At 50.0% G+C, this 24,813-nt stretch overlaps 7 protein-coding genes across 7 annotated transcripts; 6 read left to right on the top strand and 1 right to left on the bottom strand.

Annotated features, from left to right (window-relative positions):
• Window positions 1-2,939: 2,939 nt before the first annotated feature.
• Window positions 2,940-5,082, top strand: AA0111_g10087 (hypothetical protein; the record flags this gene model as incomplete). The annotated part of the gene is made up of 2 exons (XM_028643797.1): window positions 2,940-3,673; window positions 3,720-5,082. The coding sequence occupies 2 exons, from the start codon at window positions 2,940-2,942 to the stop codon at window positions 5,080-5,082; spliced, it is 2,097 nt and encodes a 698-aa protein (XP_028502261.1).
• Window positions 5,083-5,301: 219 nt separating this feature from the next.
• AA0111_g10086 (hypothetical protein) lies at window positions 5,302-6,059 on the top strand (the record flags this gene model as incomplete). Its single annotated transcript, XM_028643796.1, has 4 exons — window positions 5,302-5,499; window positions 5,548-5,823; window positions 5,878-5,958; window positions 6,015-6,059. The coding sequence occupies 4 exons, from the start codon at window positions 5,302-5,304 to the stop codon at window positions 6,057-6,059; spliced, it is 600 nt and encodes a 199-aa protein (XP_028502260.1).
• Window positions 6,060-7,928: 1,869 nt separating this feature from the next.
• Window positions 7,929-9,055, top strand: AA0111_g10085 (hypothetical protein; the record flags this gene model as incomplete). The annotated part of the gene is made up of 2 exons (XM_028643795.1): window positions 7,929-8,430; window positions 8,487-9,055. 2 exons carry the CDS (start codon window positions 7,929-7,931, stop codon window positions 9,053-9,055), a joined length of 1,071 nt encoding a protein of 356 aa, XP_028502263.1.
• A 6,069-nt stretch (window positions 9,056-15,124) lies between these two features.
• Window positions 15,125-15,755, top strand: AA0111_g10084 (hypothetical protein; the record flags this gene model as incomplete). Its single annotated transcript, XM_028643794.1, has 2 exons — window positions 15,125-15,382; window positions 15,438-15,755. The coding sequence occupies 2 exons, from the start codon at window positions 15,125-15,127 to the stop codon at window positions 15,753-15,755; spliced, it is 576 nt and encodes a 191-aa protein (XP_028502262.1).
• A 1,083-nt stretch (window positions 15,756-16,838) lies between these two features.
• AA0111_g10083 (Malate synthase, glyoxysomal) lies at window positions 16,839-18,658 on the top strand (the record flags this gene model as incomplete). Its single annotated transcript, XM_028643793.1, has 4 exons — window positions 16,839-17,202; window positions 17,252-17,676; window positions 17,727-18,511; window positions 18,601-18,658. The coding sequence occupies 4 exons, from the start codon at window positions 16,839-16,841 to the stop codon at window positions 18,656-18,658; spliced, it is 1,632 nt and encodes a 543-aa protein (XP_028502257.1).
• An 826-nt stretch (window positions 18,659-19,484) lies between these two features.
• Window positions 19,485-20,193, bottom strand: AA0111_g10082 (40S ribosomal protein; the record flags this gene model as incomplete). Its single annotated transcript, XM_028643792.1, has 3 exons — window positions 19,485-20,019; window positions 20,068-20,136; window positions 20,189-20,193. 3 exons carry the CDS (start codon window positions 20,191-20,193, stop codon window positions 19,485-19,487), a joined length of 609 nt encoding a protein of 202 aa, XP_028502256.1.
• A 2,751-nt stretch (window positions 20,194-22,944) lies between these two features.
• AA0111_g10081 (hypothetical protein) lies at window positions 22,945-24,039 on the top strand (the record flags this gene model as incomplete). The annotated part of the gene is made up of 1 exon (XM_028643791.1): window positions 22,945-24,039. The coding sequence occupies one exon, from the start codon at window positions 22,945-22,947 to the stop codon at window positions 24,037-24,039; it is 1,095 nt and encodes a 364-aa protein (XP_028502259.1).
• Between the last annotated feature and the right edge of the window lie 774 nt (window positions 24,040-24,813).

The raw sequence follows: 24,813 nt of genomic DNA, 5'->3' as shown, positions 1-24,813 counted from the left end.
AAGAATTTCGGCAGCGCGGTTGCGCAACATAAGGTTTCGGATAGCTAGGTTACCCAGCTTCAACACCGTCATCCCGATGAGCTTATCTCTAAATAGGACACCGGTATAGATCGTAAGCGTTACTTAGCTAACAACAAGCGTAAATACAAGTTATATTTTAATTTGCTGCACTCTAAAATGCGAGAACATAAGATTGAAGAATGCAACACGTACAATATAGATAAGAAGAGCTTCTTTGTCAGCATCGCCCACCGCAGGAAGAGGATCTTCTCTAAGGCAGTTTATAAGTCCGGGGAGCGTACCGCAGCGATAAGGGATAGCAACAGAGAATAGATTACGCTGCTGGCTTGCGTATGCGCTTCTAGAGAGGCATTGCCGCCCGCTCTTATCTATCAGGGCATCTCCGGGGTTCAATCAAGCTAAGTTAACGACCTGTTGGCCGATTAACACTAAATCTTCGTATCCTACTCAGCTTCAGGATAGTTAAATAATAATTTAGGACTTGCCTAGCTTCAACAGGTCTTCGAACGCTTCACGGTAGCCAAAGCTCGCCGGCAATGGCGCCTTCTAATCCTTAACGGCCACGCTAGCCACCTCACGCCCGATTTTTTAGAGTATTGTAAAGCCAAACGCATTATAGTTATAGTGTACCTACCACATTCTACACACAGTTTGCAGCTGTTAGATGTTGTGCTCTTTGCGCCGCTTTTAAAGCACTACACAGAGGAGCTCACCTAACGCCTCCACCGTACGCAGGGCATCTCAAGGATCACCAAACGCGACTTCTACAGCAACTTTTGGCTAGCTTAGAGCTCTACAATAACTTACGATCTCATATTAAAGAGTTTTCAAGCTACAGGCGTATAGCTAATAGACGCTGACCTAGTACTTTAACGCTATAATAACTAACTATAACACTAAGATAACGAGCTAAAAATTAGGGAGCAAGGCGACAGCGATACCTAGCCTTAACTGCGCAAAATTTTTGACGCTGCGGTGGCTAACAAGGCCAAATTTAAAGCTAAACGGCTGTCCTAAGGCCTACACTCGCTGCAGGTTAATAACGAGCTTCTCCGCCTCCAAAACGCGGAGCTTCGCGCTGAACTTAACCTTATAAGATCCTGACTGTCTAAATCAACAACACTAACTACTTAAGAGGGCGACGATTAGCACGGCGGAGCTGTATTCTACAGTCCTAGGAAGCTTGCCAGTCTCCGCGCGCGCAAGGCCGCAGAACTAGACAAAGCCGCCGAGCAACAACTCTAAAAAGCTCGCGATAGAGAGCGAAAAGCAGCAGAAGCAGCAGAGAAAAAGCGCTCTTAAGAAGCTGCAAAGGTGGCTCGTTAATAAGCTAAAATTGCTAAGGATGCGGAGGAGTTACGGCAGCGTAAGGAGAAAGCTGCCGCGCGAGAACTTAAAAAGCAGCAACAACAAGCTGCAATACTAAAAAAAACTTACAATACAGCAAATAAGCGTAAGCGAGAAGCCTTAGCTAAGCTAGCAAAAAAACTAGCAAAGCGTTGTCGTGTTGTTACTCTATTAAGCTAGGTAGTTAAGGGTCCGCCTCGGGCGCCCTCCCCACCTAAATTTAGCCTGCACACCCGCCGAATTAAGACGCCAGCGAGATACAAGTAGTGCAAACGCTTTAGTAGCGTCTATATAGTAATACACTAAAAAATCTCACGATAATAGCTTTTGTGGGTGGCTCAATAACCTCATCTTTTTGGTCGTCCGATCTTGGTGGGGTGGCTCGTTGACTGAACTGGCTCGTTCGGTGCGCACGGACTGTACTTCTTACCCCGCACCCTGCGCTATACATCGCCTGGGTTCGTTAAATTCAGAATGAGGACGCAACTTTACCACATTCCATCGAAAGTTCAGCAGATCTGGAAGATCTCAAAATATGTCCAATCGTTGCAGCTTGGGGCGGCTCAGCTGAAGAGCCTGATACTTTTTCCCTTACGAAGGACTGACCGGTTTCTCTGATCGACCAATAGGTGCGTCCAGGAAGGTTGCTAGGGACAGCACTAGCGCCCGGGTGGGGTTAATTCATGCATGGTCTCTAGCATGGTGCATGAGTTTAATCCTTGGTAGTGTGCTGAGTTTCATGTACTGACGTGGCCTTGCGCCTTCGTTGCTGCTCAGTCGGCAAGCACCTGCACGGGTTCGTTTTCACCGTTGAAGATTATGCGCCTGTTGGACGCAACAGTCAATAAGACCTCGTGAAAAGCTCGTGAGCCTGGCTTGACGTAAGATCGTTTTTGCTGGAATATATAGCCGTCATGCTGGCCAATTTTCGTCGAACATACTAAAGAACTCGTTGCTGCGAGCTTCTTATCCTCCAGAAAACACATTTCGACTAACATAACTGAAGCACGAAACAAACAGCTATAATCCACGAGACTCATGGACTATATGAATTGTCGCGCGACCTGAGCAAAACGAGATCTCATTCAACCTCCAGTTACAGTCTTTTCTTGGTATATCTTCCAGGAACAACGGGCTTTCGACACAAAACACCGTCAGCAAGAACAAGTAAAGTTTTCTATGATTGTATTATCATCGGATCGTTGCACCATTGACCATCACATTGTCCTTGCCCGGCTACAGGGTTGCTCATCCAATCTTTACGGCGCTGGTCCTTCTTCGCCCTTGGAAAAGAGTCAAGGGACCGTCAATAATGGAGACAGCCACCAGTAGTACGGGAGATCGGATCATAACACACGTCACAAACTTGGGCGACCAAGTCGTCGAGCAAGGTCAAGAAGGTAACTACCCAAACTATTTTCCCTTGTCGTACTGGAAAGCAATGTTCTTGTGCTAAACCCATTCGAGAGACAGATGAGTTGAAACTTGAACGTTTCCGAGAACAGGTCATGTCATGGCTTGGCTATACCATCAAGCGAAAAAAGAAAAAGATTTTTGGAAGAAGGATGACTATGGCAGAGCAACAGCATTCAAGGTTGAGGGAGAAGTCTCTGAAGGGCATTGGAAGTTGGTTTTTCGAAACCGAACAATATCAGAGGTGGTTAGACGGAGACTGCTTTACCTTGGTCTGCCCAGGTATACCAGGCTCCGGTAAAACCATGCTCGCTTCAGAAGTAGTGGATCGACTCAATGACATATCACGCAACCAGGATTTCAAAGGATCAATAGGTGTTGCATTTGCGTACCTCGATGCGAAACTTGGCGATGTCCCTTCAACTCTCAGGGTCATGAAACAATTACTAAGTCAACTCGTGGAGAACTGTCCATGGTCAGACCGACTGCAGGATACTGGACCCTGGATAGATAGTACTGAAGTAACTCTTGACGCTGTTACTGAATTAGCCAACACGGTGGGAACATTATACACCCAGGTCTACATAGTCATAGATGCCCTGGATGAGCTCAATTCGGCACAAAAAGGTACCGATGAAGCAATCGCAAGTCTTCAGGACCTACAAGAAAACTTCGGAGCGAAGCTGCTCTTCACTCTACGGAATGTGCCTGATGTTATAGGGCAAATTCGGGAAGACGGCCGCATCGACATACAAGCAGAGGAGGGGGACGTCTCCACATTTGTGGACCGCGAACTACAAAATATCAATATCAGGCGGTTCGGAGAAAAGCTCCATTCTCAAACGCTAATGGACGATTTGAAAAAAAGCTTGGTGCTACTTTCAAAGGACATGTAAGACAACCAGTTCCAAAACTAACTTTTATTGATCGATAAACAGGTTTTCGTTAGCAGAGCAATGCATAGGTAAACTGGATTCATGGAAAGCAGTTAGAGCCTTTGTCAGCTCGCCCTCCGAGTCATCCGCTCTGACATCTTTTCATAGTCGAGAAGCACGTCGAATTATGGAGCAGCGTGAAGACTATGCGAAACTCGCAAGTCGAGTCCTTTCGCTGATCTCGTTCGCGAAAAGGAATTTGACTATGCCAGAGATGCAGCAGGCACTGGTTTTTGACATTAGTGATCAAAGCAAAGGCCTTGATCCGCTGGATACCCATGATGAAGGTGTAGCTAACGCCATTATCTCCTCGTGTCGGGGTTTGCTGAAAGTCGAATCTAGATCACAGGAGGTCATTTGGGTACACGACTCAACTTCCGTGCTTGTAGGGCTTAACGCATCGCGCTACTTCCAGCCAGACGCATTGCAAGGCTTCCATGGACAACTCCGTGCTCCAAGTTCTTTTGTCAATAAGCTGCAAAACATGTGTATCGTATGCTTAGCACATTCCGAGTTAAAGTCTGGGCCGTGTCGCAGCGACAGGTTATTAGAAAAGAGGCTTACAAGATACCCATTCTACAGATACGCTTGCAAGTACTGGGCTCAGCATATCTTGCCCGTTGAAGACAAGAATAAGGAGCTGCTTTGGCGGTTTCTCGAAAATGACCAGAGCGTAGCTGCGGCCTACCAGGTTTTTCTCGCTACCCAGGAAATGCCACGAGGTACCGGATCTAGTCAGGTCGCTCCACAAGGCATTACTGGCATGCATCTTGTTGCTCACTTCGGTCTTCATGAGATCCTGGACGAATTGATTGAGAGAAAAGTCGATGATGTCGCCGCAAAGGATAGCAATGGCCATACTCCACTGTGGTGGGCAGCTAAGAGCGGGATGAAGGAGACGGCTAAGATCCTGATACCCAGGGATTATGAGACAGTCAGCTCGCTCGTTAGATTTGGAGACGTGGATCTTGTACAGCTGCTCCTAGATGCAAAATATGATCTCAACCGAAGGGGAGCTTGGGGTAGAACTCTACTACACAACGCCATCATGGAAGACAAACCAATCATTGCTCACAAGCTTTTGGAAGAAGACGCCGAGTTTGATCAGGCTGACAGCAATGGAGACACACCCTTAGCACTCGCACTCCAGAAAGGCCAACGCCAGACGGCAGATACTCTGCTTGACATGGGTGCATCTACCAAAAACACCACCGTGGAGCAGTGGCGGAACGCATACGGCAAACCCCAATGTAGTGTCATGCATATCATCAGATCAGTGAGGAAGACTTCACTCAAGTTTCTAGAAGAGAACGCACTAGTTGATATTGGAGGTGTGGTACAAAGTCAAGCAATGGATTTATTGTAAGTCATCGTGAGCTTATATCGTAATTTGGAAGTGTTCTGAAACACACTCAGCATCTTTCCCGCAACTTCATGTTCAGTATGGCTGCGGGCAGATCACCCGAGCTTGTCGTTTCAACACAAAAGTTCGTGGAAAGGTCCAGTGATCACGTATCTAGTGGTACTGGATTTTCCATCAGCAACAACGATGGAACAGAAGATGGGATTTTCTTTGCCATCAATAATGTCTATTGGGATGAGGTGGAGCATGATCAAAGATGAGAATGGAAAAGATGGCTTCCGTCGACTGACTCATTATCACAACTTGCCTGATACCTGGATTCCGGAAGAGATGTTACACATGTACCTCCAGTTTTTGAAGCAGATGAGGATAAGGTGGGAGATGGTATGCGAGAATGGCGAATTGCGCTTGCAACACTGTGTGAGTTACCACGTAAAAGTGTTTCCGATTGTCAACGAGGCTGACTAGATTCTGCGTTCTAAGCGAAAGGAGATTCTCAATGCAAAGGGCGAAGACCTAGAGCTCACAGACCAACTTCTAGAAGACGCACAACAATGGACAGAACTTCGCAGGTTGTTAGCAGATCATGTCAAAGAGGCAACTCAGTTTGTTTTCGACTACAACCGGCTTTATCGAGAAGACGATGCTTATGGAGACTGCCAACTGTTCTTGCACGGATTCCAGGCTGATATAGAGCAAAGTCTGAACTCGCTCGATACCACATCACAAAACCTTATTAACATAGTACGTATGACATCATGTGCATTCCAACTTAGCATCATTGATCTGAAAACCCAGGAATTCAATCTCGTGACGATCCGAGAAGCTCGCAAGTCAGTCACCATGTCAGCTAGCCTAAAGCGCCTCAGTTGGATCACAGTATGTGCTTACGTCCATTTCGCTCGATTATCAAGACGCTGCTGACACACTACTAGTTCGTGTTTCTCCCAGCAACATTCTCCGCCGTATGTGCACCCTGATCTGTGTGCCAAATTGAGCTGATCTTATCAAAGAGTCTATTCGGAATGAACGTCGACATACTGAGAGATAACCCGAGCTGGAAGTGGTATATACCTGTCGGTGGTGGATGTATGCTGTTGACATTTACAGGTTGGCTGCTGTTCAAATTCACTACGGTCAGACTCACATAGCGGCGCTCAATGACTGTTTGCTCACAACTATACAGCTTGAAGCCTGGCTAGATCGCATCACGAATAACACGACAGCGAGACTCGACCGAGAGAAAAGAAAACAGAAGAAAGCGCTTCATGCGACTGTTGCATGAACATCTTGCATTACTCGCTGGATTGTTGCGAGATCAACTACCGCATGGTACCTTCGCAACGACGATAACATTTCCAATCCAAGATGTGACGTCCGTATCTTGGTGCTCCGAAGATAACTCGAGCGAGGGCTTTAAATCGCTAGATCAAGTCTATACTCCTGTGGCTGAGTAGTGAATGAGAACCGGTCATCCCCTAGTTTACGTTGCAGTCAGTAGGCATAGCAGTAGACACCATATCGCGATTCGTCTCGTATCTTACTAGATTCTCATCAGTTGCATACGAACTTCCTTGTGTAGTCTAGAAAATTATCTGTTGCATTGAAGGCGAACGCCTCTATAGTTTTGGAAGCCCCGCTGTAGTCGTAAGATTAGGCTGCTTGATGCGCGCGGGTTTCCTGGGTGTGCTGGTTCGCAATTGCGCACAGCCTCCCAACACCTCACCGCATATCAAGCGTAAAATCGACTTTCACACTTCGATGCGCTTCCGTAGCTAACGCGCTTGCAAACAATGTATACCGACTCTTCATAAGCCGTTTTGATGACACAGGTTGCGGTAATGTCTAGTTGCTCGTGTTCTAAACTGGACAACAGCGATTGGAAGCCACAAAGGTCATCTCGGGCGAGTATCGTCTGCTGTAACGTATGTGTAGATCCTGTGAGGAGTATGGTTCCTTGCTCCTTTGAAATGCTAGACGGTCAGCGAGACCATGGCAAATTCGGCGCTCTTTATTGAAAATCAGTTCCTGGGTCGTAAACGCGTAGGCAATCGGAGACAAGGTCTACGGCAAGCCGGTGATTCTAATCGAAGTGTACAACATATGCGGGCGGACATCAGAATTCGGGGATGAGCACCATATTTGACTCTAAGGCACCGACCGAGCTATGGATACGTGCGCCGAGGAGCGATGGATGAATATGAAGTTAATGGTAGTCGTTTGTTAGGTCACGTCTACGCCGGTGTCCCTAGACGGAGCAAGCTTCGGCGCTTCTTCCCCCGCAGACTACACTTGAAGATCATATCTGGGGTCGCGGCGTGGAGATAGGGTGAAAAAGAAGCGGTATCGTCTTTTATCCAGTGCTGATCCAGTTTAGGGTGAAGCATTCGTGGTCTTCGTGAGGAGGAAACGGAGGAAATTGCCCTGGCGGGGTGTTTTGCCATCGTTAAACCTTCTTCCGAGGGTTGCGCACGGTGCTGGTGCCGGTCTTGACTTGAACGCTAGTGTAAATTACAATGCAAAACCTCCTCCGGGCCCCGCTCAGTGCTGTTGGCACCTATCCCAAGCACTCCGCCCGCATGTTCCCCACACCGGCGCGCATCGCATTGCGAAAACCTCCTCCGAACTTCATACGAACGCTATCTGGCCAATCAGCGAGCTCGACGAAGATGCTGAGAACATTGACAAAAACCTCCTCCGAAGGTGCACGAGAATTAGTGATCTGCCCACAGCCAGTATAAAATGTCTTCCTCGCTGCGCTTCGATCGCTCATCCTGCATTCATCTTACTCCTCCCCCTTTACCATCTCCATAAACTAGCATTTCCACTCCTCCCGAAATCGCTTTAAGATGGCTCCTCACAGACTCCAAGTTGCCGTTGCAGGTCTCGGCCGCATGGGCGCTCGCCACGCCCTCAACATCTTGAACAAGACTCCTCGCGCTGAGCTTGTCGCTGCCTTCTCTCCCGATCAGAATGAGCTCAAATGGGGCAAGGAGCACCTCGAGCCATATGGCGTTACTCTGTACGACGACTACAAGAAGATGCTTGAGCACAAGGGCCTAGAGGCTGTAGTGATCGGCACAGCGACCTCGGTACATGCCGAGGAGACTCTCCAAGCTATCGAGAAGGACCTGCACGTCCTTTGCGAGAAGCCTCTCTCCACCAGCGTCCAGATCTGCCAGGATGTCGTTGACGCAGCTGCGAAGAAGCCACACCTCAAGGTCATGTGCGGTTTCTCAAGGCGCTTCGACGATAGCTACCAAGATGTTGCACGCAAGATTGAGGAAGGTGCCATTGGCAGACCCACAGTTGTCCGATCACAAACTTGTGACAGGCAACATCCCGACCCAGGTATGTCTAATGATAATTGACACATCGTCGAATCAGATGCTAATTCCTTCGATCAGACTTCTTCGTTCAATATGCTGCATGGTCTGGCGGTGTATTCGTCGACATGTCCGTGCACGACATCGACCTGACCCTGTGGTACTTCGGCTCCAACGTGGTACCAAAGTCCATCTCCGCAAACGGTGTTGTCGCCATTCTCCCAGGTCTCAAGCAACACAAGGACTACGATAACGCCGTCGGCATCGTCGAGTTCTGGGACGGCAGGATCGCCCACTACTACGCCTCTCGCATGATGACCCACGGCCAAGAAGATGTTACCGAGATCATCGGCACCGAGGGCAAGCTTACCGTCAACCTTAACCCCCAGAAGAACCTTGTCAACTACTACTCCAAGGCTGGCATTACCCGGGAGGTACCCGCCGATTACTGGGGTCGTTTCGAGCCTGGTTTCGTCAAGGAGGCCAACGAGTTCACAGCCGCGTGCTTGGACAACACACCAGTTCCTCTGGAGTTCCAGAATGCTGTCAAGGCTGTGCAGATCGGCGCCTGGTTGCAAGAGGCGCTTGTCAGCGGGAAGCAGATCCGATTCGACGAGAGCGGCAAGCGCATCGACCGCGCGAACTTGTAGATGTTGATTGAGATTATTGCGGCGTTATGTCTGAGTCAGATAACGGCAGGTTTCCCTTTTTCTGCAAAAAGCGTGTAAGCTATTCATGGCATCATTCGAATGCTATCAACTCAGAGTTCATTAATCAGCTCCCTTTTGCATTTTTGACACCATTCATGATCAGACTGATATTTCCAAATGACGATGGTATCGGTTACCGGCAGTCGTTCGCAAATTCGCCTTTCAATACAACGAAAAACCACTCGAGCTTACGCATGTCCTCAACGCAGCTTCCTGTCGCTTGAATAGGACCTCCACGGTCAGTTCAAACGTCGCTACGCCATCAAAATCGCCGGAGGACAGAAGACCAAAGCTTTAAGTTCTTCGCGATATCTTATAAGGCCATAAGGGCAGATGATACCACTGACACGACTGTCTAGCAACCTTATTCAAACAGTATCGCCGTCTGCTGTTCATTGCAAGATGAACATCGAATCCGCCTATTTCCATGAGTATTCCCGACATTCGCGGCTTAGGGGTTGAGTTTTCGACGCTGCGGCGGCGGACACGTTTCCCGCGTCACTCAGGTTCCATGATCGGTGAAGTCGTGCAGTGCCGATTGGCTGAGCGCAATGGGTCCGTTCACCGATTCATCTCATTTCTGGCTTTTGCTTGCACGAGTACACCAAGGTACCATGAGGACTCAGTGATCCAAAATTGCCGAAATCGGGAAGCAGGAATATTTAGCGCGTTGGAGGCTGTAAGAGCGATGTAAAGAACCAGATACGACAGAATTACGATGGTGCTCTAGCTGAGTGCTTTGTGATTGAGTCATTCTGGATACTTCCTGCACGCGTTGGTATTTCCGGTGAGCTTCGTATCCAGGCTTTCCAGGGTCTGTTGGAGAGTGAACATCAATTTGATAGGTCGTCTCAAAATCAGCCTGCCAGTGGGCACAGCCCACGTTCAGCTTTCCATCGTAGCCTCGAGGACACACCCAGCTACCGCAATGAGATAACGATGCGATCAATGGTGTATCAAAGCTGGAGGTTGGTTGATATTCTCCCAGTCCACAGGCACATCAAGCCAACCTACCTGAGTACACTGCCACAACACGTGACCCCTAGCAACATCGTTGTCATCGCATTGGTCGGCGTTCCTGTTGCGTTACCCAAAACATGGGAGTGGTTGTGTAAACCCATCCATTGATTCGCAAGCCTCTGCAGCCTGGTAAGCATCTCCGTTCTTTTACACAGCGACAGGAGCTATAAAGGCTGACTAGATCCAGAAATGGATCATCGTAGGACGATGACGCAGGTAAATCGGCCTTCGACTATCGAAAGTTGGAAGAGAAAAGACCACAGAGTACTTCATCAGCAGTGGCAAGACCGCTACGACGATCTGCTGAAGGCAAGGCGAGGGGACTTTTGATGCGGATGCGAAGGCTGGTCTTCGAGTGCTAGTTTCCCACTCCTGCAAATCTGAGTTAGTTGTCATTGATTACTTGTGGAAGCCATTCGCGCGTGAAAAGACGAAATGGTAAAGTCTGGATGTATCATAGCTTTTGGCTGAGTTGAAGTGCAAAGAGCGTTGGACCTGGAAGAGCCACGATCATCGCCTTGTCGATGATATAAGCGCAACATCGAACTCTTTGGTAACAAAACTAGTGGACGGTAGCAATTTTTGTGAGAACACTTCTTACCAAAGACGATGCCCCCGCATCGAGTCAGTGTGGCCGTCCATGGTGTTGCATACCTAGGTATAATAAACGTTTCCATGCTGGAAATTCTAATGAGAAAAACAATCAACACATTCGTCATCCCGCCCGCTACGGATGAGACCGTAAGCGGTTAGCGGCGTCTTCACGCATGAACTTGCAGGCCAATTAGCACCATTTGGCCGCTAATCCGGGCCCGCGCAAGTCAGAGAATCGCTTAGCAAGGACGATCCATAAGGGCGAGGTTAGGCTAGAAACAGATAATACGTTTTGTATCTTAAAAGCTGGGCCACCGCAGGTATCTTCTTGTCGGACTTATCAGACATACTACACAGATAGCTCGCTTTGTCGCTTCTGCGCTTGAAGATCCCCTATCCATTATGTCGTTCTTAACTGCAACCATTGTCTTTTCTATCGCTCTTGCGCAAGCCTCTCCAGTCCCACCTATCCGCAATGTAGAACCTATCAACCATCAGACTCCCCCCGACTTGAACCCAACGCACACAAAATGGTCACGGCAAGACATCTTTACACTGATCGGCGTTTTCGTGTCAGTAATTGGAATATTGGTTTGTCTTCTGTTAGCCTCATCCAAGCTACGCGAATTGTCATGGAAGCCTTTCCACTGTGAGTTGTGACTGCTCACATTTCGTTCAAGCTAATCCTCTTGTTCACCTAAGACTGTGCGATCTGGATACGACGTAGAAGATTACGGCAGCAAGACGAAGCTAGAAGACGGATGCTAGCACGATACGAAGATTATGTTAGATTCAACGAGTTCCTAGAAGTGGTGGGTAACAGACCATGACCTTGACCATGACAATACAATCTGCTAGTTTCGTGGATGTCGGTAAGGGAGACGTGGGCGATGGACCTTGAGAAGAGAGCAGGAAGAAGCATTGTAAGATTTACACGAGGACGTGAGAAGACCGGTTCTGCATCGCATGTACATATACCAAGAACCTTATTTGCTTCGTTCTCCAGAATCCCACCAGTCTCCTCTATGAACCGTGGAGATTCGGACTTGTGCTACCCCTCGGAATGTGTTTACGGAACGTTCCGACCGGGTGACACCTGTCGACTGACGCCATGCTGTTTACACCGGCTTCCACTATCCGCAGTCAAAATTGACCCACATGCAACTCTATGCGTATCTGCACCTCTCGCACCAATCGTTATCGAGGGCAAGCGCAACGCTGCATCTTGGGTGATTTGATCAGATTCCAGGCTGAAAATCCTTGTTAGCCAACGCACTCACGCCGTCACGACATAGCTAGCGAAGGAAATTACTTTGACAGCGCCAGAACTTCTACCAATGATAGTCGACCACTCTTCGTCTTATGAACTTTTGAACGTCATGTTGTGCCTGAAGCTGGAGGTGAGGCAAAATGGACGTTTCGCATTTCTCGAGTTATGAATAAGTAAGTCCGGTCGTTTTTCTCTCGACAGGAGCCTCTGAAGCCAATCATTATTTCAACCGGAGTCTAGTTCCTGATTCGTTCTTTCTGGATCCACTGTCTACCGAGGGCGAAGTGTTACTACTTACAACAACTATTGTTCAAGACGTCACATTCAGCAACCACCCCTCAGCCTGACATCCCCATTCAAAAAGGCCCATTGGTCTCTTTTATTCCCAGAGGTTCCGCTCTCCTATTCTTCGCCATCTCGAGTTCTGCAAGCGCATTCGCGACTCTAATTACTCTACCACGTAACGAGCCTTCACAAAGTCTTTTCGCCTCAGGCATGCAACAACAAAGCTGGTCGAAACATGATAATCTTACTCTTATCGAAATGTTATCGCCCTCATCACTCTCACTATCAGTCTAGCTAAATTTCTGGTGCCGTTATCCAGGATACGCTCATGGCGGTGTACACCTCTCAAGTCGTTCCGAATACATCCACAGCGATGTTGCATGTGGCTTTTTTCTATAATAAGGTAGAACATAGATGCTGAGTACGACCAGGTACTGCAACTTTCAGATTGCTGTCGCCCATGTACCAGCCGTTCGATATCAAGGGTTGGAATAGGAGAGATTGTCGAAAGGTGTATCCGCAGCTGCAACACGAGTACAATGAGCTTTCGAATATACAGAGAGGCTTCTGAGTCTTATTGTTATGATACAATTAAGGAGACGACGTGTAGAGCGACGCAAAAGTGTTGGACGAGTTCTTGTTGGGTTTGACTGGGTGAGTGTAATATGGTCGGTGTTTTCGAATGATTTCGTGCGATGGGTCAACGTAGAGGGCGACGTTTCTGTTGCAAACAGTTCGCGGCAGTGCGGGGTTTTTAGACGATCCACAAACTCGAGCTTCCTGAGATCGGCTTTGCGATAGAGAACGGTTTGCCATACCAGAATGCTAGCCAACGACTTCGTCTCCTTCTTTAGCTGCAGGTTTCGTATGTGCGGGCGGGTTATTCCGATAAGCACGAGCTGGTAAAATGTGATTGAAGCAGCTGCGATGCCAAAGACTTATGCGCTGAAAGGTGACAGAATGTAAGGCTCGCGAGGGATAGCCCAGCCTCGTCTGCGTTGGCCTAGACGTAAGGCTACTTAGGTAAGGCTAGAGTTCAGCTGCGCATGTCCGCTCCTGCGCAGCACATGGCGTTTTTGTTGCAGATACCCGAGCCACACAACGGAAGATTCCACACACTTTTGCGTATTCCCACTGCCAAAGCATGGGGTTCTATTGGAGCTTCCGGAGCCAGACGACGGAAGATTCCACTTTACAATAGGTGGCGTTTTCATTGCAGCTACCCGAGCCACATAATGGAAGATGCCATACGCTTATGCCCATCCCCGGCGTGTCGGTGTACTCCGAAATCGCACCTAGGCATACAAGAGGCAGATCTACTGGCAGGTTCATGCTCCAACACCGTCGTCATGTATATAGATGTAAAAATCTTGGGACAATATCTTCCTTATATCAAGACAAGTAATCTGCTCCACAAGCCTTCACCAGTTACCATCTTGCTTTTGACTTCTCTGTATGATCCTCTCCACCATCTTCTTTCTAAACTACCTCTATATTCTTCTGTGCGTACCCGCCTGCTAAGGCGGACTCTGAGCCCAGTTGACTTTTCACACGCACCGACCCGGTCGAGCACCTTGAGAGGGGAAGATTGCCAGCATCTGACGCTATTCTGATTAGCACACATTTTATCGTTTGGCGAAAATCATGACATCGATTGTTGGTGTGCTTGTGCTCTGGTTCATTCCATGCATTGAAGCGGTGTCCGTACCCTCTGTTCGCGATGGCCAATCTTCAACCTTCGGCAACCCAGCCCAAACGAGTTGGTCGCGGCAGGACATCTTCACCTTGATTGGCGTCTGTGTGGCGATAACCAGCATCCTTGTTGGTCTGCTGATTGCCTCACCGGGATTACGCGGGTGGCTGTGCAGGCCCTTCCACCGTAGGCTGAAACCATACTTCGTACTTAGTTCAAGCTGACTCTTCTCTTCACACAAGACTGTGCAGTTCAGACACGGCGCAGACGACTGCGACGGCAAGAAGACGCTCGGAGGCGGCAAGACGATGTTCGAAGACAACAAGATGACGCCGAACGACAAGCGAACGACGATCGACGACGTCTCGAAGAGGATTATACCGAGTATCTTAACTTCAGAGAGTTTCGGGCTATGAGGGGCAGCGAGCAGTGGCAATCAAACTCGACTGGTAATGGGAGTCGATTGACTTCTGGGAGACTTGCTTCGTCTTCGCCTTGAAGATTCACAACAACGAATTTGTATTGTATATATCGGTCACCTGGTAACATTCTATAACCTTATAAGTTTTCGTTAGCAAATGAACAGTCTTACCTTCTTCGAACAATCTCTTCTGGCTATGGCTGTCGTTGTGACTAGTGACTGGCTTTATGGATCTATCCGTCGAAGATGTAATTCGCAGTATGCAACTTGCGCGAGTAGACTAGTGTCATGCAGTTCTGGTCTTCGTTTTGGCGTGCGAATTTACGACCAGAGATCTATCGAGTCCAATTTGGAAGGCTTGTAGCGGTGCCTCAAAGATTCCAAGCATCGTCGTTTTGTATACACGCCTACTACGTCTCTCCGCATATCGTACGAGCATCAGTAATCCAGCATCGCGAGGCGGAGAGTATCGTATTCCGGTATACTGATGTAGATCTCCCTAAAATTAGGTGCGGGATGCCTAAAAGTGGGGTGACTAATGCAAGGCAACCTGTCAAGCTCCTGGTTGACGGAATATCGTGGATACTTGTTCGGGAAGGCGGATGTACGGTGATGGTGATATTAAAATTGGGAGGCCTCAAGCAGCGTATTGTGTATAAGAAGAGCCAAAGTGGAACTCTATGTGCTGGACACCAATGGTCAGCACTTCAGAATCCTACCATCACAATGCAGTTCACACAAAACGCCTTCGCAGCCATTCTGGCAATTGCATCTTCAGCCGCGGCATCCCCGCTCGCAGCTCGTCAAGCTACGCTTCAAGACTTTCAAGTCAACAAGGTGACTTCCTATAGCCCGTCGGGACGGCCCGGCAGCTATCCATGGGCTCAGATCACAGCTTCCGTGACCGACCCCAACGAGATCAACCTCGGCACATCACAGTCTGACGGCAGCGACGTAACCGTGCCAGCAGGAAGCCAAGGCCTCGTATGTTCATCCTCTTTTCCCAAATATGCCAATGCCTTCACTAACCCGAGCCTAGAACTGCAAAGCGCAATGGTACACCAAGGGTGAGTCACCCCTCGATCGTACCTGGCCATGCGATGCCACGTCCAATGGCTACTGGATCATGAACGTGCTTGAGGGAAGCAGCGGTTTCGCAACCGGTGACTTCAACCTGAAGTTCACGCACGTGGCTGATTTGGTGTACCGGGGTGAGCAATTCACGGAGTCGTTCGAGGCGGAGGGACACTTTGCGGTTGGAGAGAACCTCTCTGGGAGCTGTGGTGGAAGCGGAATTTGTACTTGGGGTCTGAAGAGTGGGAACACTCCCTTCGAGATTGCGGTGACGAAGGTGTAGAGGATCGTAACGAGGCTTTCGTGTGCTTCATAGCGATGGAGGGAGTAACATGGTATTTTTGTGGCCGGCTTACCTACACGAGAGGTTAGCTAAGAGCTACTGAAGAGCGCAGTAATGGGCTTAATGTCTATCAAAGATGCGACATACCTGTATCCTCAGATCTAGAAGAAATCTATGTTCATGATGAAAGCAATTATGCTGTTGACCTTTCTACCATGTGCGTCTGACACTCTGAAGCCTTTCGGTACTAGGCATACCTCGGCTACGCCTGGGGCATGATATCTGTTCCTCATTGACACGGACCAGAGGGCAAAGTACTCATCGTATGGTCTTGTGTGACGCGCTCTAGTTCACTTCTTCTGCATGTGCTGCAATGCTCGGCTGGTGTTATTCCCGCTATACTTGCCATGTACGAATGACGACTGATTGACGTCTTCGCTCAGCGATCGACACCGCCCACCGCTAATGATCAGGACTGAGAATCATAAAAAGGTCGCTAGACTCCAGCATCGTTGTGTAAGTGCCGTGGTAAGAATGCGCAAGATTACATACCTGGACGCGCCATCGGAAGTGGCCGGCGAAGCTGTCGGCAACGCGCTTGCTATCAAGCATCAGCATCGCGACTTCCGTCAATTGCCGGTGCAGTCCGTCAGCAGCCTCTGCTATCCACAAATCAATGTGAAAATCATTACTATGGCGATATCGCGGAGACATTTATCGCGTTTAATCGTCTGCTAACCCACTGTTCGTCAGGGTTTGTTGTGCTGATCGGGTGAGTTAGTGGTAACGGGTTGGGTTATCCCCGCATCTTCGCTCGGGACTTGGCATCGTCACAAGCTCGAAGCTCCCCTCCCCCGAACCTGGGCCTGGAGTTTACCATTCACGGCCAGCCGACTAGCCTGCATCGGTCTGCCGACGCAAGATGATCCTCGGCCCAGACGTCAAGATGGGTGACGTTTGTATCATGAATATATTATCTACCGGCCGCCCAGCCCTCTCCGCACGCTGCATACTTGATTGCATTCCTCTCTTCATACCTTGAAGATATTCATCAATTGTACAAGAACATATACATATTTCATAATGGCAGCTAGCGCCGACAGTATTCTACGAGAGGTCAACATCCTCGGCGACCTCAACGATCAGAACCGTCACATCCTCAGCAAGGACGCCTGTGTCTTCCTTGCGCTCCTTCACCGCACATTCAATGAGCGCCGGAAAGCGCTGTTGCAGCGACGAGTAATCCGACAAGCTGAGCTCGACAAGGGCAACCTTCTCGACTTCCTCCCAGAGACCAAGCACATCCGCGAGAACGATGCATGGAAGGGCGCACCACCAGCGCCAGGTCTTGTTGACAGGCGCGTCGAGATTACTGGCCCGACAGATCGCAAGATGGTTGTCAACGCCCTGAACTCGAATGTCTGGACATACATGGCCGATTTCGAGGGTACGTAGATTATCACTTTGAGCAGAGGACTATAGCTAACGTCTCCAAGATTCATCTGCACCAACATGGGACAACATGATCAACGGACAACTCAACCTCTACGACGCCATCCGCAAGCAAGTCGACTTCAAGCAAGGCGAGAAGGAGTACAAGCTCCGCACCGACCGAACACTGCCCACACTCATCGCTCGCGCGAGAGGCTGGCATCTGGAGGAGAAGCACTTCACAGTTGATGGCGAGCCCATCTCCGGTGGACTGTTCGACTTTGGACTGTACTTCTTCCACAACGCACATGAGCTGGTCAAGCGCGGAACAGGACCATACTTCTACCTGCCCAAGATGGAGTCGCATCTTGAGGCCAGGCTATGGAATGACGTCTTCAACCTGGCGCAAGACTACATCGGCATGAGGCGTGGAACCATCCGTGGTACCGTCTTGATCGAGACCATCACCGCTGCTTTCGAGATGGACGAGGTATGTCCCACTTCTTACTTCCATCCAATGCTTTGACTAATTACTCCCAGATCATCTACGAGCTCCGCGACCACTCTTCCGGTCTCAACTGCGGCCGCTGGGACTACATCTTCAGCACCATCAAGCGCTTCCGCCAGAACCCCAACTTTGTCCTCCCCGACCGCGACTCCGTCACCATGACCTCACCCTTCATGGATGCCTATGTCAAGCTCCTCATCAAGACATGCCACAGGCGCGGTGTCCACGCTATGGGTGGCATGGCAGCCCAGATCCCCATCAAGAACGACCAAGCCGCCAACGACGCCGCCATGGCCAAGGTCAAGGCCGACAAGCTGCGCGAGGCACGCGCCGGCCACGACGGCACATGGGTCGCCCATCCGGCCCTCGCAGCCATTGCAAGCGAGGTCTTCAACGAGCACATGCCTGCTCCCAACCAGATGCATGTCCGCCGCGAAGACGTCCACATTACTGCCAACGACCTCCTCAACATGAACGTCCCCGGCAAAGTGACTGAGGACGGTATCCGCAAGAACCTCGATATCGGACTGTCCTACATGGAGGCCTGGATCCGTGGCGTAGGCTGCGTTCCCATCAACTACCTCATGGAAGATGCCGCCACCGCTGAAGTCTCACGCTCACAACTCTGGCAGTGGACTAGGCACAATGTCGAGACTGCCGAAGGCAAGAAGGTGACCAAGGATTACGCCCTCAAGCTGCTGAAGGAGCAGGCGCAGGCATTGAGTGATAAGGCGCCAAAGGGCAACAAGTTCCATCTTGCTGCGAAGTACTTTGAGGGACAGGTGACTGGTGAAGACTACGCCGAGTTTTTGACTTCGTAAGTGCACTTTTCTCTTTCTTTCCACCCTATGAACTGGACTCTGCCAATGGTAAAAAGATGGATTCATGTGCTAACTCTATGTCCAGACTGCTCTACAATGAGATTACGAATGTAGGTCCGCCCAAGGGAGCCTCCAAGTTGTAGTCTTCTTGTCATGGTTATTCTTCTACTATCATGAGTTTATCCACTTTGCTGTTATCCTTGTAAACCTTTATACCAATGTTCCAGGCCTTTTTTGAAGTGGAAAAGAAAAGAAAAAGAGTTCTGTTTTTAAATCAAGAAATGCAAAGAAGCGTTCCACCATCATGTTTGCTGTTATTATCTACACTACCTGCACTACACTTGCGCGCTCCCACACCGCCGCTGCACTGAACAACAAAACAAAAAACTTCAAGCATGTGAATGCAAGCTGACGCGGCTACCACCATAGGTCGGTTCTCCAGTTGCGGCATCGAAGCTGTAGGGGTGACGAAACGAAACGTGTGCCGAAGTGTGTGATCCAGGTTGTCGGGTAGAAAGAGTGCATGGACGGTAGGGATGGGGCTCGGTGAAGAGTGGTTGGCATGGATAAGAAAGAGGGGTTGGCATGTGAAAAGGCGATGGGATCACCTTGGGAAGTTATGCATAGCGATGATGATGATGATTAATAGCGCACTTTGTATAAAATTCCTACTTCAGTAATCATACTTGAACGACGTGAGAGCGACGATGAGGAAAATATGTTGATATGGTATGTCAGCTTCGTGATGTTGGACCGATGAATGATGTGCAGTGGTAGCAAGATGGACGGAAAGGAAAAAAGACTCCACATGAACATTTGAAACCCATTTCATCGTAGTCTCGTGGTATCTAGAGAAGTGGCGTTATGATGCCTCGTGCATTCAGTGTCCCGCGACTATGCAGACCAGATACATGACTAAACACCCATTTTGACCTGACCAATGCACCGAAGAAGCCCCAAATATCACCTCTACTTCCTGAGGAGACGCTGGTAGAAAGCAAGCTCCTCACCCTCGAGGATGTAGCCGTCGCAGCGACCGCTCTGGCCGGGACGGGAAGAGACAGCGGCGTACAGACGACCGGCCTCGAACTGCTTCTCAACAGCGTTCTCAATCTTTCCTCCGTTCTTCAAGCGGTCGGCCTGCTTCTTGGTGACCGAGTTGGACTTCTTCTTGTCCTCCTCCTTCTCACCGGCCTTGACCTGCCTCCTGCGGCCGAGCGAAGAGCCGTAGTGGGCCTCGTACCATTGTCGGAAGGGAGCGGCATCGATCTGGACGATAGCGGAGCGGGTCAGGGTGTTGGTACGGACGAGCTCGTTGTTGGAGGGGTGGTAGACGACACCGATGACACGGGTCTTCTTGGCGATGCCCTCGGAGCCCCAGGAGAAGTTGCCGGCTTCGAGACGAAGGGCACGGAACTTGCGGTTGCCGCCACGGGTGCGGACAAGATGAACACGCTTTGTGCCAATACGAGTGTTGGCAGGCTGGCGGCCCTTCTCGAAAGCCCTGAAGCCATGTTAGACATGACTAGAGAAGCGATCGGGTTATGCATACCTCTTCTTGCGGTAGTATGCGCGCTTCGCACCGGACGCGGAACGCTTGTGGCGAGAGTCTCGTGAGATACTGGCGGGTGTTAGTGCTTGTACAAGACTGAGGGTGAGGGAAGAATAGATACCCCATGATTGCGGTTGTTCAGAAGACGCTGTCCCACACAATCAAATTAGCCTTTGTCCTCAATTGCAGTTGGGCGAAGCCGCAGCATTGCTCCCACTGCCCGCAGAGTCCCCCGCCTTGTATAGCCAGGTGTAGAAGTATAGATATCGAGCGGCTCGCGTGCGACCATACACTTCGTCTGACGGCGGCGGACCAGTCGCGGGGCAGCTTCGAGTGTCGCAATGCTGAACGGCTCCGAGTATTCGAGTAGAGCGTGTTCTGTAGAGCGTACCTGATGTCGGGTCTCCTGGTGCAATCTGTGTTGTCGTGGGGTTAGTTGGCGCTTGTCAGAAGACGAAGAGGAAATTCGCGAAACTCATTTTCGCAGCTGCGTTGGTGCCAAGGGACGCTAGCAGTAAGCGAGCATGTGGTGGGCAGTCGCGCTCCGCTGCCCCCATCGATAAGTCGGACCATCACCAGCCCTCACCTATTACTGCCAGCAACATCGTCACAGATAACGCGTCGATGAAAATCAAGAAAGATGCAGCTGCGGCACAGGAACCTCTGTTTCTTGTTGTCCAAGCGGCATCGCATCCTACGATTGGTGGCATGACTACAGCATCAGGATAGCAGCCTGAGATGCTCACTGGACTGCAACCCAATGGCCTAGCCATGTATCAGTCGGGAGCCACCAACTGGGCGGGCAGTACCTTCCTGATCATGAAGAGCTCTGCAATAAATCGCTATGCCGGATTGCTGCTTTGCAATTTTCTACATTGATCTCGGGGTGTCGCAGCTGCTAACCGCACGTGGCACGCTAAGGTTGTATCTTTCTCGATATTTACTGATGCTGCTGATCTCACCAATTCTTCTTGTTGTATACCGAAACGCGGCAACCGACCAGTTGAAGGAGCTGTTGTCGATGCTGTCATCTCCAAGTAGGTCAGATCAGCGGCCTCTGGTCCCCAAGGCCAATCATAAACGCCCTTCATCGTCTTTGTTCCCGCTATACGAAATTTTGGATTTGGCAAAAGAAACCTTAACGCCGATGGTCCAAACAACACCCCCCGATTCAACATACCAACATAACTCCTTATGCGAAAGCTCGGAGCGACATCGGGAGCGAGGCATACGCCGGCTACACGCATGAACCTTCCGCTATCACCCGTGAAAGCGGCCGCATGATCAAAACATCAAGTCTCCAAAGACCTTTCCGTGCCCAGATAGTATCAAGCCCAGGGCACGCCGACGAATGCAGGTCCGGTGATTTGTGGGTTGCCGCGAGGGACGTTTCTAGCGAGCGCCTGGAAACATACTCTACACATCTTTACCATGTGTGTCCGGTTTTGCATGGGAGGATTGCCGCCTGTATGGATCCGGGTGAATGTCGTTCACGCCACCCGTCCTGAGCGCTTCGCATGGTCTCTCCGCAAACCCAATGCTGTGTCGACAAGTCGTGTTTGCATTGGATGTTCATTGACTGCGTTTAAGTTTTCAAAAGGACATTTAGTTCGTCGTCGAGAAAGCTTGCACAAAAAGCATTAGACTGTAGATCGTAGGTACGCACTAGTACCATGGAACAGGACTAACCATCTATGCTTAGCTCCTGTCATGTCGAGATGATCATGAGATGTCGGACGCACTGAAGACAGCATACATCACTTATGAATTGGCGCCCTGGTCGACCACATGGCATTTCTTCATGATCCCTGCTTCTGGAATCCGTTCGACCTGGTTGTGGACATTTACCAAGACCTGCGCAATTGCGACTCGTTCGTTCATGGGGGAACGTTGTCAGCTTTGCAGCAGAGTCGAGTGTTGGACAAGGGTCAAGGCTCGCTAAGCTACCTAGAAGGAACCAACCGCTGGCCAACGTCCAGCTGACGTATAGTATCGCGTTCCCGCTCCGGGTAAAGCCATCTCCACACTCGGGCGTTTCCAATCGGCACAATAACGACCCCAGCTTCTATGAAAGTCTAATCAATAGCAATCTAAGTAGATGCTGTGTACCACTCTTCCAGTCTTTATCTCAGTCACCGGCCACTTCCTCGGTATATGTAGAACGCGGAGATTTACGATTCATATTCTTTCTATGCTTGCTCAGATTCCGTATCAAGTATTGAGAAGGGCTGTCACCTGGATGAAATGTAAGGCTGCAGATTTCCTGCTTCTCGTGGTTACTATTCCCGCATTACGACCCTATGGTATCCGTCTCCAAAGACTGCCATGCGCATCACCTGCTCTGCTATCAATTTCCCATCGTACCATTTGTTGTGCCTCGGCGCTATTTGGATAGGTGTTACATCTGCACTACCATCAGCGGGTAGGGTGCCAGACGTTGGTGGTCGTAAAAACAAAAACCTGTTGTGCTAACCTGAGAAAGAACTACCCGACCATGGATCGGCAGCGGCAGCGGGAAGCCTGAACTCAATGATATTGGAGCCAAGTGAGTTGCATTGACGAACACCGGTTTTCAATGACTGACGAAACGTGTGTTACCTCCTAGACTCCAACTCTGGTACATCAACAAATGCTGCGCCTCCGCCGGCTGTCCGATCACGCCCTCTTAACTTGATACCTTCGCGGCCAACTCAGTCTACCCTCAGCAGTCTGTCCTCCACATCAGGGCCTATAGCTCTGACGGTACCTTCACCCGTTATCGTCACAACAGCGCCTTTTCCAAACTCAGTCGTAGCACTCAACCCGCCATACGCATCGCTAACAGATGTGACAACCATATTAACCTCGTCTCAAGGAAATGCTACAGGGACGCTACCAATGATATCGACGTTTCAAGGCCTAAGACCAATCCCACCAGCCGTGACGGAGGTCGGAGACCCGAATGGCCATCATGAGATCCCCGAGCCCAACTTCAGTTCTACACGGCCGTGCAGAGGATGTTCGCCAGTATATGAGATACCTGCAACAGGGTGGCTTGATACCCCTGTCGGAGAACAACATGGCTCTACGATCCAAGAAGCGACTGCGCAAGCAACCACGGAAAGACCTCCGCAGATAACGATATCGGCTGGTGCGTCCGACATTGTCGTCAATCAAGACCCAAGCGGTGGTGGTTTTGTAGTAGGGGGTTCTCTTACTCTGACGCCTGGCGACACCGTTACTATTGGAGACACGCCTGTGGCGATCGAGACCTCAGATGGCAAGACCAAGATCGTCGTTGGTACTACCATCATCTCGTTGCTGCCTTTCCAGTCCGCAACTACAGATGTGCCCGTCTCGCAACCACCGATACCACTTCCACCAATACTCACTATTGGTACCAAAACTATCGCACCAAATTCGCAGACACAGTACGTGATCGCAGGTCAAACTCTTCTTCCTGGAGGCGAACGACTTACGATATCTGGCACAACACTTGCCCTCGCATCTTCCGCGACAGCGCTCATCGTCAACGGAAGAACGACCAGTATCACGCCGATCTTTGGCAACGTATATACCACAGTCGCAGCTGCTTTAACTTACGAAAATCATGTCTACACACCAAATCGTGCTGGCTACATTGTGATGGGTCCTGGTACAACTCTTGTTCCAGGCGGCGCCCCCGTCACTGTAAACGGCACGACGCTGAGCCTAGATCATAGCGGAACTGCTGTAGTCGTACAAGGAGCTACGAGAACCCTTCAACCCATTACTACAATCGCCACATTGACGAGGGAACCAGATCCGTTGGGAACAGGGTGCGGTGTAAGTGGAGGAAGCTATCACGGGCAATCGAACGGCTATTTGTACCCCACAGGAGGCCCGGTTATCGCTGGTACGGTACGAGCTCATGGTACGATTGCGGGAAGCTGGCCGGCAGGCTTGCTGTTGCTGGTCTGGTGGGGTATGGGGATTCTCGCAATCCGACTATGAATAGGGTCGTGTATTCCTCCGCATTGAATTTATAGATGTTTGCGTAATAGACTTGTCTTTGCATTGGTGGCGTCTGGTTTGCGAGTCTTTACTAAGAATACGAAACCTGCGCTGCATCGTCGGTCGGCCATTTGGTGACAAACGTAAGCTCGTATCATGCTGATGTTTGCGACAGTTCCACGTTGATGTAGACAGCGCTGGGTCGCTGACGCTGCGTAATGCGCGTAGTATTGTAGCTGATGAATGCAGAGTCATCGTCTGTCGCACGTCGCAAGACTCACGATCACGACAGTCAGATGACAGCTTGTGCCATCGAGAAGGATCTGTGAACACGATCGTGAGCTTGCCGAAAATCACTCACCTGCTGTCACATCATCACCCCCTATCCACACCGACCACATCGTCGTCACGCGGGCGCGCCCTCACCAAACATCAAATTTTCGTCGCCAAACCTCCAAAGGCATTCTTCTAACAGTTAACGGACATGTCGCACAAGGTAAAACAGCGACTTTACGTACAAACATCCACTCCCAGTGCAACAGCAGAGTCTAGCCCAAAAGCACAGAAGCAAACTTGGCATCCGACGGGCAACTGGGCGGCGGGAAAGGCCCTGCGTGGATCAGGTACACAGCGTGGTGCGACGAAGCGTGGCAGCCAATAACAGAATTTTCCCCCGCCATGCCGTTAGCTGCTAGAAGACTGCCTTTGGAGGACACGAACCGAAAACTCATCACCGCGCCTTTACACACACGATGCGCCCTGACGAAATTAGCC

The sequence above is a fragment of the Alternaria arborescens genome, assembly GCF_004154835.1.
Source record: "Alternaria arborescens strain FERA 675 chromosome Unknown contig_32, whole genome shotgun sequence".
NCBI classification, from domain to species: Eukaryota; Fungi; Ascomycota; class Dothideomycetes; order Pleosporales; family Pleosporaceae; genus Alternaria; species Alternaria arborescens.
This window is presented reverse-complemented; position numbering and strand designations above follow the sequence as displayed.